This window comes from Prosopis cineraria, unplaced genomic scaffold, assembly GCF_029017545.1.
Source record: "Prosopis cineraria cultivar Desert tree isolate PC_DT_omini unplaced genomic scaffold, ASM2901754v1 PC14, whole genome shotgun sequence".
Taxonomy (NCBI): domain Eukaryota; kingdom Viridiplantae; phylum Streptophyta; class Magnoliopsida; order Fabales; family Fabaceae; genus Prosopis; species Prosopis cineraria.
Genome location: NW_026555345.1, coordinates 28,782,442 through 28,795,737, shown reverse-complemented (window position 1 = coordinate 28,795,737; position 13,296 = coordinate 28,782,442). Strand labels below are relative to the sequence as shown.

At 31.2% G+C, this 13,296-nt stretch overlaps 1 protein-coding gene and 1 pseudogene across 5 annotated transcripts; both read left to right on the top strand.

The window, feature by feature from the left end:
• Positions 1-1,271: 1,271 nt before the first annotated feature.
• On the top strand, positions 1,272-4,397 carry LOC129292701 (silicon efflux transporter LSI2-like). Of its 5 annotated transcripts, XM_054930310.1 has the most exons (6): positions 1,272-1,794; positions 1,909-2,445; positions 2,537-2,726; positions 2,963-3,167; positions 3,968-4,049; positions 4,134-4,397. In XM_054930310.1, the coding sequence occupies exons 1-6, from the start codon at positions 1,294-1,296 to the stop codon at positions 4,260-4,262; spliced, it is 1,644 nt and encodes a 547-aa protein (XP_054786285.1). In that variant the 5' UTR covers positions 1,272-1,293; the 3' UTR covers positions 4,263-4,397. The 5 variants fall into 5 exon arrangements, with proteins under 5 accessions (XP_054786285.1, XP_054786282.1, XP_054786284.1 ...); XM_054930307.1 differs by having other exon boundaries at positions 1,272-2,445; XM_054930309.1 differs by having other exon boundaries at positions 1,272-2,445; positions 3,968-4,044; positions 4,134-4,299.
• A 3,218-nt stretch (positions 4,398-7,615) lies between these two features.
• On the top strand, positions 7,616-9,923 carry LOC129292449 (silicon efflux transporter LSI2-like; annotated as a pseudogene).
• The last annotated feature ends 3,373 nt before the right edge of the window (positions 9,924-13,296 follow it).

The following is a 13,296-nucleotide window of genomic DNA, read 5'->3' as shown; positions in this document are numbered from 1 at the left end:
ATCAAACTTGGACCATCTAGATTAAAATTTGGATGGTCTAAATCTCATCTTAAGGATGAGATGAACACATGGTGCTCATCTTTGAGATGAGTATACAAATTGATCCCTCCAATTTTATTCTCTCTATGTCTTGAAAATACTTGACAAATATCAATTGTCAAGCATCTTTGATTAGGAATTGATTCCACTTTCCCACTTTTCAACTCCTTTGGATTGATGGTTGGAGTGGAGCCAAAAAAATTTATTAAGGGAGCCGAGATGATAAAATATATATAATAATTAAAGAAAAGTTACACACACACAGACAATAAATATTTTAATATATATTTATATTTAATTTTATACATATATAACAATATATATATATATATATATAAAGTTTTGCTATCAATTTTTTATGGTATAAAAATCACTAATTATTATATATATGATAGTTGTTTTAGCAATTTCCTTCTCAATATGAATTGTTATTAAATTGATAAAAATTTTATCATCCCTATGAGCATTAAATAATTTAAATACATTATTAAAATTTAAAATGTTATTTAATGTAATAAGCTATATTACTTATTTATTAAATTTACTATTTAATTTTTCAATTAATAATTGTAGTAAACAAATATATCACCAACACATTAATAATGTTCAATTGTTATAAAATTTTTATATCAATGAAATTAAATTATATTAAAGTAAAAACCATTCATATCATAAATTTTAATTGCTTTGATTATTTTAAAAAAAGTAATTTTTTTAGAAGAATATCTTTACCAAACCTCTTAACTTTTGGATAATTTATCAAGCAAATAGCATTCAATGTATCTTGAAATTTTTGTTGCAATACTTAACAAAGTTTATTAATAATAATCCTCATATTTTATTACATTAAATATAAAATGAAAGCAAAATAAAATAATATCAATACTTTAAGAGCATGTATAGTATTATTTTATTGAAAATGTGACAATCATATTTTCAAACTATTAAAGTAGTTACTTTATATTTATGTAAAAAACTATATATATAATTAAAATAAAAATTTTATTTAATATTTTATAACTTTTATAATCTGATAATTTAAGGGAATCGAAAATATATAACATCTATATTTTATTAAAAAAATTAGAGCGGTCCTTGTCCCCCTTCTCTCCAGTTGATGGAAATGCATGCTAATTCTCCAATACTGTCTTTTCATGTTGACTAGGGACTGATTTCTAGTTTATATGCAGTTGTTAATGGGCTTCTTAAATTTTATCCTTTGAGAAGCTGAAAGTTGTTTTTTTGGCTTCAATAATGGCATTAGCTTCTCATCCAAAAGTGATTTTGGGTTCATTTGCCTTTTTAATCTTCTGGGTGTTAGCAGTTTTCCCTTCTTTGCCTTTCCTTCCCATAGGCAGAACTGCTGGGTCCCTTTTAGGTGCCATGCTTATGGTCATCTTTCAAGTTCTATCTCCTAAACAAGCTTATTCCGCGATCGATCTAGAAATTCTGGGTCTTCTTTTTGGGACAATGGTTGTGAGTGCATATCTTGAGAGAGCAGACATGTTCAAGTACTTGGGCAAGCTACTGTCATGGAAAAGTAAAGGGGCCAAGGACTTGCTTTGTCGAATCTGTTTGATTTCTGCTATCTTAAGTGCTCTCTTCACCAATGACACCTCTTGTGTTGTTTTGACTGAATTTGTATTGAAAGTGGCAAGGCAGCATAATTTGCCTCCCCATCCATTTCTCCTCGCCCTTGCTTCAAGTGCTAATATTGGGTCCTCTGCAACACCAATAGGGAATCCCCAAAATCTGGTAATAGCTGTTGAGAGTGGCATATCATTTGGTGAATTCTTGATAGGGATTCTTCCTGCTATGCTTTTGGGGATTGTCGTGAATTCTCTGATTCTTCTGTCCATGTATTGGAAGGTACTGTCTACTCATAAGGATGAAGAAGATGTTGCTGTACAAGTTGTAGCAGAAGAGGACGTCAATTCTCATAGGTTTTCTCGTGCCACAATGACTCACTTGACATCCTTCACCTCCCAGGAATCGAACCATTTAGAGTCTGCTGCCGTTCCAGACTCTCCTCAGCTTCAGAGTCAGAGAAACAGCGGAAGCTCAAATGAAGTTCAATGGGTCTCCAACAACGCGGTTGATTCTGAAAGAAACTCAAATGGGTTAAAGGATGAAATGGATGGCTTGAATTCCCAGAGAAGGGAGGAAAATAGTCATTCCATGGCTGTTGAAGTGGCACATAGACCAAGTGATACAAACTTTTTCGAAGGAAATGAATATTTAAACCCAAAATTGAAGCGCGTACTCTGGAAAGCTTGTGTTTACATTATCACATTGGGAATGTTAGTTGCTTTGCTTTTGGGAATGAACATGTCATGGACTGCAATTATTGCTGCACTTGCTTTGATCGTTCTTGAATTCAAGGATGCTAGCACAAGTTTAGAGAAGGTAAAGGCTATAACCAGCAAGAAACAGTACAAGCTACACTTTATTTGACTCTTGAATAATTGCTTAGAACTAATTTTACCCCTTGGAACAGGTTTCATATTCACTTTTGATATTCTTCTGTGGAATGTTTATGACAGTAGATGGCTTCAATAAAACCGGAATTCCAAGTGTTTTCTGGGACCATATGGAGCCCTATTCTAAAGTAGATAGTGCAAGTGGAATAGCAGTGCTTGCCATAGTCATACTTGTCCTCTCAAATGTGGTTTCAAATGTACCAACAGGTGCGTTGACAAATTTTCTTCCACTACTTGTTCTGAAAAGAAAACTATTCTCTCTTCAGTCTTCGCAGCCGCGGAAAAACGAAACTCAGAGACTGTGTGTAAGCTGTAATATAATGTAGCAGTTGTTTTATACTTAACTGATACGGTTTTTTATGAAACATATAAAAGGCATTTTGATCTTGTGCACATGCATATATATGAGAAGTTAATGTAGCGTTGTTATTTGATATGCATAGTTCTGTTGCTGGGAGCCAGGATTGCAGCATCAGCAGCTGCAATCTCTAGTGAAGAAGAGAAGAAGGCATGGCTCATCTTAGCATGGGTGAGCACGGTCGCAGGGAACCTATCCCTTTTGGGATCAGCAGCGAACTTGATAGTGTGCGAGCAAGCTCGCAGAATACCAGACCTTGCTTACAATTTGACCTTTTGGAACCATCTAAAGTTCGGTCTCCCTTCTACTCTTGTGGTCACTGCCATTGGTTTGACCCTCATAAGATGATAAACGCTTCATATATATGACTTTTTTTTTTCTTTTAGATATATTTATCTAGGATCTGATGTTATTAGGTCAGATTTGAGTATTGTTAGATTCAATTAAGGTTTAAAGTTTCAACTTAAAAGAAAATTAAGTCATTTCCACTTGATCTAATCACCGGTGGTGGTTTGCATATATGAATTAGTCTCTATTTTGTTTCAATATAAATCAGAAAGTCAAAGTGTAAATATTTGTTAGGTAGGTTCATGAATACTGAGTGGACTAGTTTCAAATTATATGTTTTCGAAGTGTAAGAAATTTCCTATGGCTTGAGTATGTCCTTTGAAAAGCATAAATGCAAAGTATATATGTTCATTAAAAGAAATAAAATTACTACAAAGTAGTCTACTTGAGTTAAGGAATAATGAAGGGGGATTAGCGTATATTTTCAAAAAAGTAGAAGGGATATCATATAATTTGAATATATGACAAAAAATAAAGTAATTTGATCTTATAAAAAATAAAGTAATTTTTTTAAAAATACCTATCTTAAAAAACTTAAGTAAAAAATAAATGATAAATAACAAAACACAAATAACTCAAGGATATCATATAACCATACAAGGTATTATAACCGTCATTCAACATGTCACTTTTCCTTTGATGGACATGACAATACATTGGAATATATGCAACCGGCTACATGTTTTGTCCAATTTCTTATTCCCTTCTATACAACATGTCTGATACAGTGATACCCATATAGGGAATGCAAAAATCATGGACCGATATATAAGAACGTTATCTCTGAAAGTCTACTGTCAATCAGTTCTTTGAATCATGGTAAAGTGAGTAATTTGGCTCCAGCATCCATGAAATTGCTTGCATTTGATCTATTAAAGGATCAATTTCTTGCTACTGATAACATATAGGAGATCAACCAAGCACTGCAGTTGCCTAATCACATGACGGAATTGGTAACACGCCCCGTGGAGATAGACGAAACCTTCAAGAATGTTGTTTACTGTGGCTGTCATGCATACTTTTCTGATGTTGGCTAAAGGTTTTATTGTGTAAGAATGTTTGAAACTAGTGGAATGTAATGAATTTGTTTGCGATGTTAGACTAAAAGTAGTGGAATATAAAGTGGGTAGATGGGCCACTTTTATTTCAATCTATGGAACCATTATTATGGAATGAGGATGAGCTTTGTTGTTACTTTCTTTTGTCATTTTTACTGTCACATTCTTCTTTATGTTTTTGTTTCTTTATTTAATTACATGTTTTTTGTTGTTGTCACTTGATATGATATGTATTACATATACCCAAACAAAATTGAACATACATATATATATATATACACATATATATATTTTCATATTGGTGCTGCACAAAAGTTGGTCATGCGCGAAATGCAAGATCCCATTGTTGCTGTCATTTATAAAACTGGCTGCCATATTGTATAAATTAATAGATTTAAATCATCTGAAGTTGAAATTGATAAATTTAGATGAAGTTTTTCTCTTTTAGTATTTTCATTCATTTTATTATTTTTTATGAAATATAAAATATTGTCTCTCTTTCTTGAAAAGGAAAACTTTAAATTTACTAATTCCAACTTCAGAGAATTTAAATCTTAAATTAATACCATCCAAGGTTATATGAAACTTGTAAACACTAGTTGCACAGTATGATATTGTACTGTCATATGTTGCTATCATATATAATTTCAAAAGCTGTTCAGTTTTTTTCTTTTGCTGCCACAAAATATATAAAACAAAAAAATATGAACACTTGCTTGAAGGTGAGAAGCAGCAATAAGTTTTATTGCCCAATTTGATAGTAAGTTTCATAATCTAATTTGACAGAAAGAGTATATTGTTATTATGACAGCAACTTTCATTTTATTTTATTTCATGACAGCAAGTATACCTACAGCTGTATATATAAAGAAACTTTCATTTGTTTTGATTTTGTGACAGCAAAGATATTTCGTGACATCAAGTATATATGTTCATATTGTTTTGACTCGGGATAGAAAAATCTCACATGAATTGAACAGCAATAGTAACAGAAAATGACAATAGAAACAAAGCCAATCTTCAATAACAGCAACAAATTTTATCCCACTAGGTGAAATTAGTTATATGGATTGTATGACGTCATTGTACTATATTATTTAACAAGCTTTTAAGAATATTGTTAATTAAGATCTCAATCAACAACTTTCATAAGTATTTTCTTTGACCTTTCTCTATCCCTCTTAATGAAAATTATCCGTTCAACTATTTTTACTGATGTCTTCCACAATCTTCTTTACATAAGTCTAAACCATTTCAAATAATTTTCTACTATTTTTTCCTTTATTGGTGTTACACCCACTTTTTTTCACATGTGCTAATTTCAGATTTTATTCTTATGTGTATGCTCACATGTCCATCTCAACATTCCCCTATTTACTACTTCAACTTTATGCTCTTATTGTTCCATTAAAGCCTAACATTAGTTGATTTTATAATAATTTAATAAAACTTTTTTTTAAATTTATTAGTACTTTACGATCATAAATAACTCATTTAACCTTTCTCCAATTAAACCACCCAATTTGTATCTTATATGCAATATCCCCATCAATTTTTCCATCATGTTGAATAATAGCTCCTAAATATATGAACTTTTTCACTTGAAATATAATCTAATATCTCAATTTTACTTTCAAATTACTACTAACCGACTTCTTATTAAAATTAAAATGTAAATATTCTGTCTTACTCCTACTCAGACAGAATTCTAATGTCCTCCTCCATAACTTAACTTTATAGTTAAGTTATTCTTTTATCTCCGCAATAAAAACCATATTATCTATGAAAAGTGCATAGGATCTTGAGTTATGGAGGATTATAATGGAACAAAGCTAACCTTCATTCCATTATAATCTGTAGTGAAGCCATGATCTTGAGTCGGGGCAAATTCATTTAAATATTCATAATTGAAAAAAAAATTAATTAATAACTACACATCTTATAAATTTTCTCTAAATGGTTTTATGATTTGGAATCATCAAAGAATTAACTATTAGGATGCAGACGACCCATGTCAAATTAGATTTTCCCCCTTATTTTTAAAGGATTAATAAATAACATTAGTATTTAGATATAGTGAAATTATGGGCTAATATTTATTGGGCTTTGAGTTAAAATTGAATTTTGAATATGTCTAAAAGGTAAGATTGAATTGGCTTTAAATTTTAAAAATATTAAAATAAAAAGGTGCAAAGCATAAAAAGGAGATTGTGCAAGCTGCAAAGTATAAAGTTATACCCTTATATATGTCCTTTTTCCCAAGTGAGGGGGGTTCCCCCTACATGTGACTAGGCCAATAATTATAAGAGTTGTTTGAAATTATTTTTATTTTGTTATTTTGAGAACTGATATTTTGTAAAATATATTCTGAAAACAAAAAAATAATGAAAATAAGTATTTTTTTTTATTTTTTTATTTTCTAGAGCAATAATTCTAAAATATTTAAAAGTTATTTTATTTTTTTATTCTCTAAAATAATGTTTTATTTTTTTATTTTTTAAAATGTTTTCTGAAAACACGTTATTAAACAAATTTTTTTATTTTTTTATTTTAAAAAACAAAAAATTATTCTCAAAACAAATTGTCAAATAGGCTCATATTGGTTTTTTATACTATAACATAAGTGGTCTATCGACTCACTTAACTTACATCATACTATAACAAAAAATACTAGGGCAAAATGGTCCACCCACCCATTTCATAAAATTACACTAGAAATTCCAAACATTCCTATACAATAAAGCCTACGCTCCACATCCAAAAAGCATGCACGGTAGCCACAACAAACAACACAATCTTATGTCTCTTCAACCTCTCAATTTCTTATTTTAAGTGCTCTTTATCTTCCGTTCTTGTGTTCATTGTCTTGCTTCAAATGATGTTTCTCCTCCTTTATGTGCTCATTTTGTTGCTTCAAGTGTTGTTTCTCTTCTTTAATGTGTTCATTCTAATGCTCCAAAGATTGTTTCTCTTCTTTGATGTGCTTAGGAACTAGACCATCTATGATCTAACCAATCAAAATAGTTGCAACACCAAGCCTTTGCAAAATTTACCAACAAAAAACAAAAGCACAGAGTTTCAAATCTCCAAACCAATATGAAAACCAATTCAATCAAAATCAACAAAATTATATTAAAATAATCAAATCAATACTGTAAAGATTGGGTGATAATATGTTAAAGTTCAAGAATTAGTTTACAATTGAGTTAAAACGATAAAAATTAAATAATTAACTTTATCTTATTTTTATATTTACAAGGCAATACATTACTCATTTTATACGTTGATATTTATATTGAAATTTAATTAAAAGTAGCAAAAAATTTTAACCAATGGCGCGTTTATACAGATATAAGCATGCAGTTTCCCAATGCAGTGGTTATCGCTTATCAATGAGTCGATTTCATCCAAAATTACAGCCAATAAAGAAAATCGTCAAAAATCGTATCAAAAAGTTTAATATTTTAGCTCCTTCCTTGATCAATCCCATCTTCCAGCATTGGTGCGTTCAACTTTCAATATTCAAATTCCATTTCCACATTCCTTTTCCACTCCCTTTATATTCCCCCTCATATCCATACCGCCTCTTACCAGCCTCACTCTTCTTCCGTTCTCTTTGTTTAATCTTCCAATTCAATTCTCTCCATGTCCTGAAAATGCTTGAGAATTGTCAAGCGTCTTTGATCACTACCTCCTGAAAATGGTGGACGAGAACCTCAGAGAATTCATTCTTTGGATTGATAGAAACGAATGCTAATTATTCTCCAATACTGTCTTTTCATGTTGATAAGGGACTGAATTGTAATTAATATGCTATTGTCAATGGTCTGCTAGATGTGATGGGCTTCTTAAATTTTATCTTTTGAGAAGTTGAAACTAGTTCTTGGCTTCTTTGGCTTCAATATTGGCTCCATCTTCTCATCCAAAAGTGATCCTGGGTTCATTTGCCTTTTTAATCTTCTGGGTGTTAGCAGTTTTCCCTACTGTGCCTTTCCTTCCCATAGGCAGAACTGCTGGGTCCCTCTTGGGTGCTACGCTTATGGTCATCTTTCGCGTTCTATCTCCTAAACAAGCTTTAATTCTTATGAGTGCATATCTTGAGAGAGCAGACATGTTCAAGTACTTGGGCAAGCTACTGTCATGGAAAAGTAAAGGGGCCAGAGACTTGCTTTGTAGAATCTGTTTGATTTCTGCTATCTTAAGTGCTCTCTTCACCAATGACACCTCTTGTGTTGTTTTGACTGAATTTGTATTGAAAGTTGCAAGGCAGCATAATTTGCCTCCCCATCCATTACTCCTGGCCCTTGCTTCAAGTGCTAATATTGGGTCCTCTACAACCCCAATAGGGAATCCCCAGAATCTAGTTATAGCTGTTGAGAGTGGCATATCATTTGGTGAATTCTTGATGGGGATTCTTCCTGCTATGCGTGTGGGGATTTTTGTGAATGCTTTAATTCTTATGTCCATGCATTGGAAGTTATTGTCTGCTCAAAAGGATGAAGACAATGCCGCCGTAGAAATTGTAACAGAAGAGGTCAATTATTATGGGTTTTCTCACTTGTTCAACTTTCAAGAATTGAACTATTTAGGATCTGCAAGAAATTCAAATGAGTTAAATGATGAAATGAGTGGCATGACTTCAAAGACAAGGGAGGCAAACAGTCATTCAGAGGCTGTTGCGATCAGATGGACCAAACGATACTAACTTTTTCGAAGGAGATGACCTTTTAAACCCGAGATTGAAAGCCATACTCTGGAAAGCTTGGGTTCACATTATCACATTGGGAATGTTAGTTGCTCTGCTTTTGGAATGAACATGTCATGGACTGCAATTACTGCTGCACTTGCTTTGATCGTTCTTGATTTCAAGGATGCTAGGCCAAGCTTAGAGAAGGCAAAGGCTATAACTAGCAAGAAACACGAGCTGCACTCTATTCTGTTGCCTCCTGAATAATTGCTGAGAACTAATTTTACCCCTTGGAGCAGGTTTCATATTCACTTTTGATATTCTTCTGTGGAATGTTTATGACAGGAGATGGCTTCAATAAAACCGGAATTCCAAGTGTTTTCTGGGACCATATGGAGCCCCATGCTAAATTTGATAATGCTAGTGGAATAGCAGTGCTTGCCATAGTCATAATTGTCCTCTCAAATCTGGTTTCAATGTACCAACAGATACGTTGACGAATTTTCTTCCAACATTTGTTCTGAAAATAAAACTATTCTCTCTTGATTGCCGTGGAAAAACAAAACTCGACTTTGTGTAAGCTGTTATATAATGTACCAGCTGTTTTATACTTAACTGATACGGTTTTTTATGAAACATATAAAAGGCATTTTGATCCTGTGCACATGCGCGCGCGTGTGGTTAATGGGGTGTTGTTATTCATAGTTCTGTTGCTGGGAGCTGACGCTGCAATCTCAAGTGAAGAAGAGAAGAAGGCATGGCTCATCTTAGCATGGGTGAGCACGATCGCAGGGAATCTGTCCCCCTTGGGATCAGCAGCGAACTTGATAGTGTGCGAGCAAGCTCGCAAGGCACCAGAACTTGCTTACAATTTGACCTTCTGAAGCCATCTCAAGTTCGAACTCCCTTCTACGCTGGTGGTCACTGCCATTGGTTTGACTCTCATCAGATGATATATTTCTGTCATATATATGACTTATTTTCCGTTAGATATAATTATTTAGGCTCCGACAATACCAAGTCAAATTTGAATATCGTTGGGGTTAATTAATTATATATGACCCAGTCTCTATTTTGTTTCAATAAAAATCAGAAATGCTAGGCATGTTCATTAATTACATATGACCTAGGCTCCGATGAGTTGAGTATCGGATTTGTTTTAAATTATATGTTTATGTTTTCCAAGTGACAGAAATTTCCTATGGTCTTAGCATATCCATTGAAAAGCATAAATACAAAGAATATATGCTCACAAAAAGAAAAGAAAAATTACTACAAAGTAGTCTACCTCAGTTAAGGATCAATGAAGGGGGATTAGTGTATATTTTCAAAATAGAATTAGAAGGGATATAATATAATTTGAATATATGACAAAAAATAAAGTGATTTGATCTCATAAAAATGTATCGGTAATTGATGATCCATTAATGTGAGTGGTGTAATATGTGACACGTCGTAAGAGAATAATGAGTCAGTTCCATTTTCCATACCCTTGATGGTCTGTTCAGTTTAATTTTCAAATGTTTATTTTAGGTTATTAAATAAAGCACGGCATAAATGATTTTTTATATGTTGATGCCTTTTAATCTTTTATTAAAAACAAAAACTTCCGTTATATATGGTTTTATCAAGTGATAAATATACATAAGTTTTCATCTAAATTTTGTGAACTGGTTAATCTGGTATTATGCGAATATGAATTACAATCACCAATGCAATGTGATGAAAAGAATAAGTTCAAAATAAAGTGAAAAAAATTATATATTAATCAAATTTTTATATGAAATATAGAAATGATATTGTGTCTAGAATATTTTTTTATCCTTCTTTTTATAATGTTTAATGACGGAATTTATAATAAATTTTCAAGTGCAAAGGAGGCTTCCATGGGTGGCAGCCAGAGCAATAATTAATATAATTTTTGTCAAAATATGTTTTTTTTTTGTCAGAACAAAATAATTTAGTTTATGACTTGTTTTGTGGTGAAGAATATCATCGTATCTCTGTCAATGATGCCATACCATTTATTACACAGCAAGCAATTCTAAACTCATTATATGATAAATTTTTAGGTATATTAAATATGTCATGTTATTTATGATCTTGTTCAATTAAAATATCTTAAATTATTTAAATAAAATTATATGTGATATTATTTTAATTAATTTTATTTTTATAATAAAATGCATATTTAATTTCTTACATTTTCTCTCTCAACTATCATTAATGTCAATTAATTTATATTTAATATTATTTAAATGTTATGCTTTCATTTGATAGATCACAAATGACGTAAATAGACCCAGTCTATTTAAAAATTCATAACTATAGTGGATGCCTGTTATTATTCATGATCCTACTATGTATCATATCAAATTTGGAATATAAAACGTATTATTATAACTTGTAAATAATAAAATTTATTATATACTTTATATTTGATATTGATATTAACTGGATTATGGGTTTATGCTTTACATTAAATCTAAAATCAACCATATTCTCATATCTCATAACTAATGCGTTTTTTTAAATTTTATATTTTATATAGGCATTGAAAATATCAATCAATAAGAATATTCTATAAATTTTGAATAATGCAGGGTACTACAAATTTCCCCAATTAATATTTTTAATATTAAAAAAGTTTAAATGAGTTGAGTTTGAGGACTCATCAAGATTATGATATATTTTCATATTCAAAGAGTACTTATAAAAGTTCATACACTCACAAATGAGATCCTCCAATTAATATATTTTCTTGGTAAATCCAATTAATACATTTGTTTGTTCAATGATAAAACTTTATATATATATATATATGGATAAAAAATACGCGGGCTTAGTTTTTGCTTTGGGATGGGCACATTTGAAACTTGGGCTTGAAAATGCGTCATCCCTTATGGTGTCTGCAATCTTCCACTAATCTTTAGAAATAACGCATTTAACTGGACATTATAAAACTATTTTACATTGGTCAAACTCTTATTGATTGCATTTGTAATGTAAACTATGCGGACAAATTTTTATATAATAATAATAATTAGTATGTAAACACAGGTTTAAATCCTAGAGTTGACTTAAGAAATACACTGTTTTTTCCACAAAAACATGATTAATTAAAAACGTGAAAGGAGGTGAGCACGTGCGTGATTAAGAGGCGAGATTTAAAGATGACGGATGCCTGGTCGCCAGCAGACATGATAACGAGGGAATTGTGGGACCATGGCACGTGCAATGGTCTCTGTGGACCCCGCAGGTCCCACACAACGGCTCCATATGCAATTATACTTCTCCCTTTCCCCCTTTCTTCTTTTCTCACAAGGTGCGGTTATGCGTAGTTCTTACTTCTTAGACTAGATTTTTCACTCAAATTTTAGGCGATGTATTTATTTGTGGATAAAAAGACTGGATATATATAAAATTTTTATAAAATTAAATTTATTGATTTAATTAATAAATAATATCTCTTAAAGTCTCAATCATATACACGACAGAGATACTATACATTTTAAGTTAAAATAATAAAAATAGTCACAAAATATTATAAAAATTTGAGTTATGATCTCAACAATAACAATTATAAATATATGGCATTCATTTTAAAATTAGATTTATTTAGATTGAAGTCAGGTGGATTAGATTTTGACATTGAGTTGTTATTTAAATTAATAATGGTTTTTTAAAATTAGTTGAGAACTTGGACTTTGGTGAGCCAGATAAATTTGGAGACCGAATTAAAATAAAAAAAGAAGTTGTTGACATTTAGTGACTATATCAGTCTTCTTGTCCCAAAAAAAAATACGTTGATCTTAAATATTGCTTTGATTAATTAAGAGGAAGATATAGAGGTGCGAGGCATCCATTTTTTTAAATTTAGAGGCGAATGTTAGAAGTTAGAAGAGTATATTGAGAAATATGTTGATGGATTGTCAAGATAAAGTCGAGCAAGAAACTCAAGGTAGATTTGTACACGGAATCACAGGATGGGAATGAATCCTTTTGTTTTGTTTTGTTTTTTTTAGAAGATTAAAAATGGGGATTGAAGTATCAATTAAAATTAATATGAGTAGTGGAAATTAAATATTAAGAGTTTGAATCTCAATTATTATGTATGGAGCAGGTATAGTTGGGAGGAGTTTGCCATTTGACTTTCATATTTTGGTAGAGATTAATTTTTGTTGATTACAAATATGTTTCTAGTCTGACGAAAGAGAAAAAAGGGTGGGGTGACTATGAACTCGATTTATAATTGACTTGATTATATTGGCTTAATGACATTTGTATTAAAAAAATATTTCGGTTATGCAAATAATATTCTTTTCG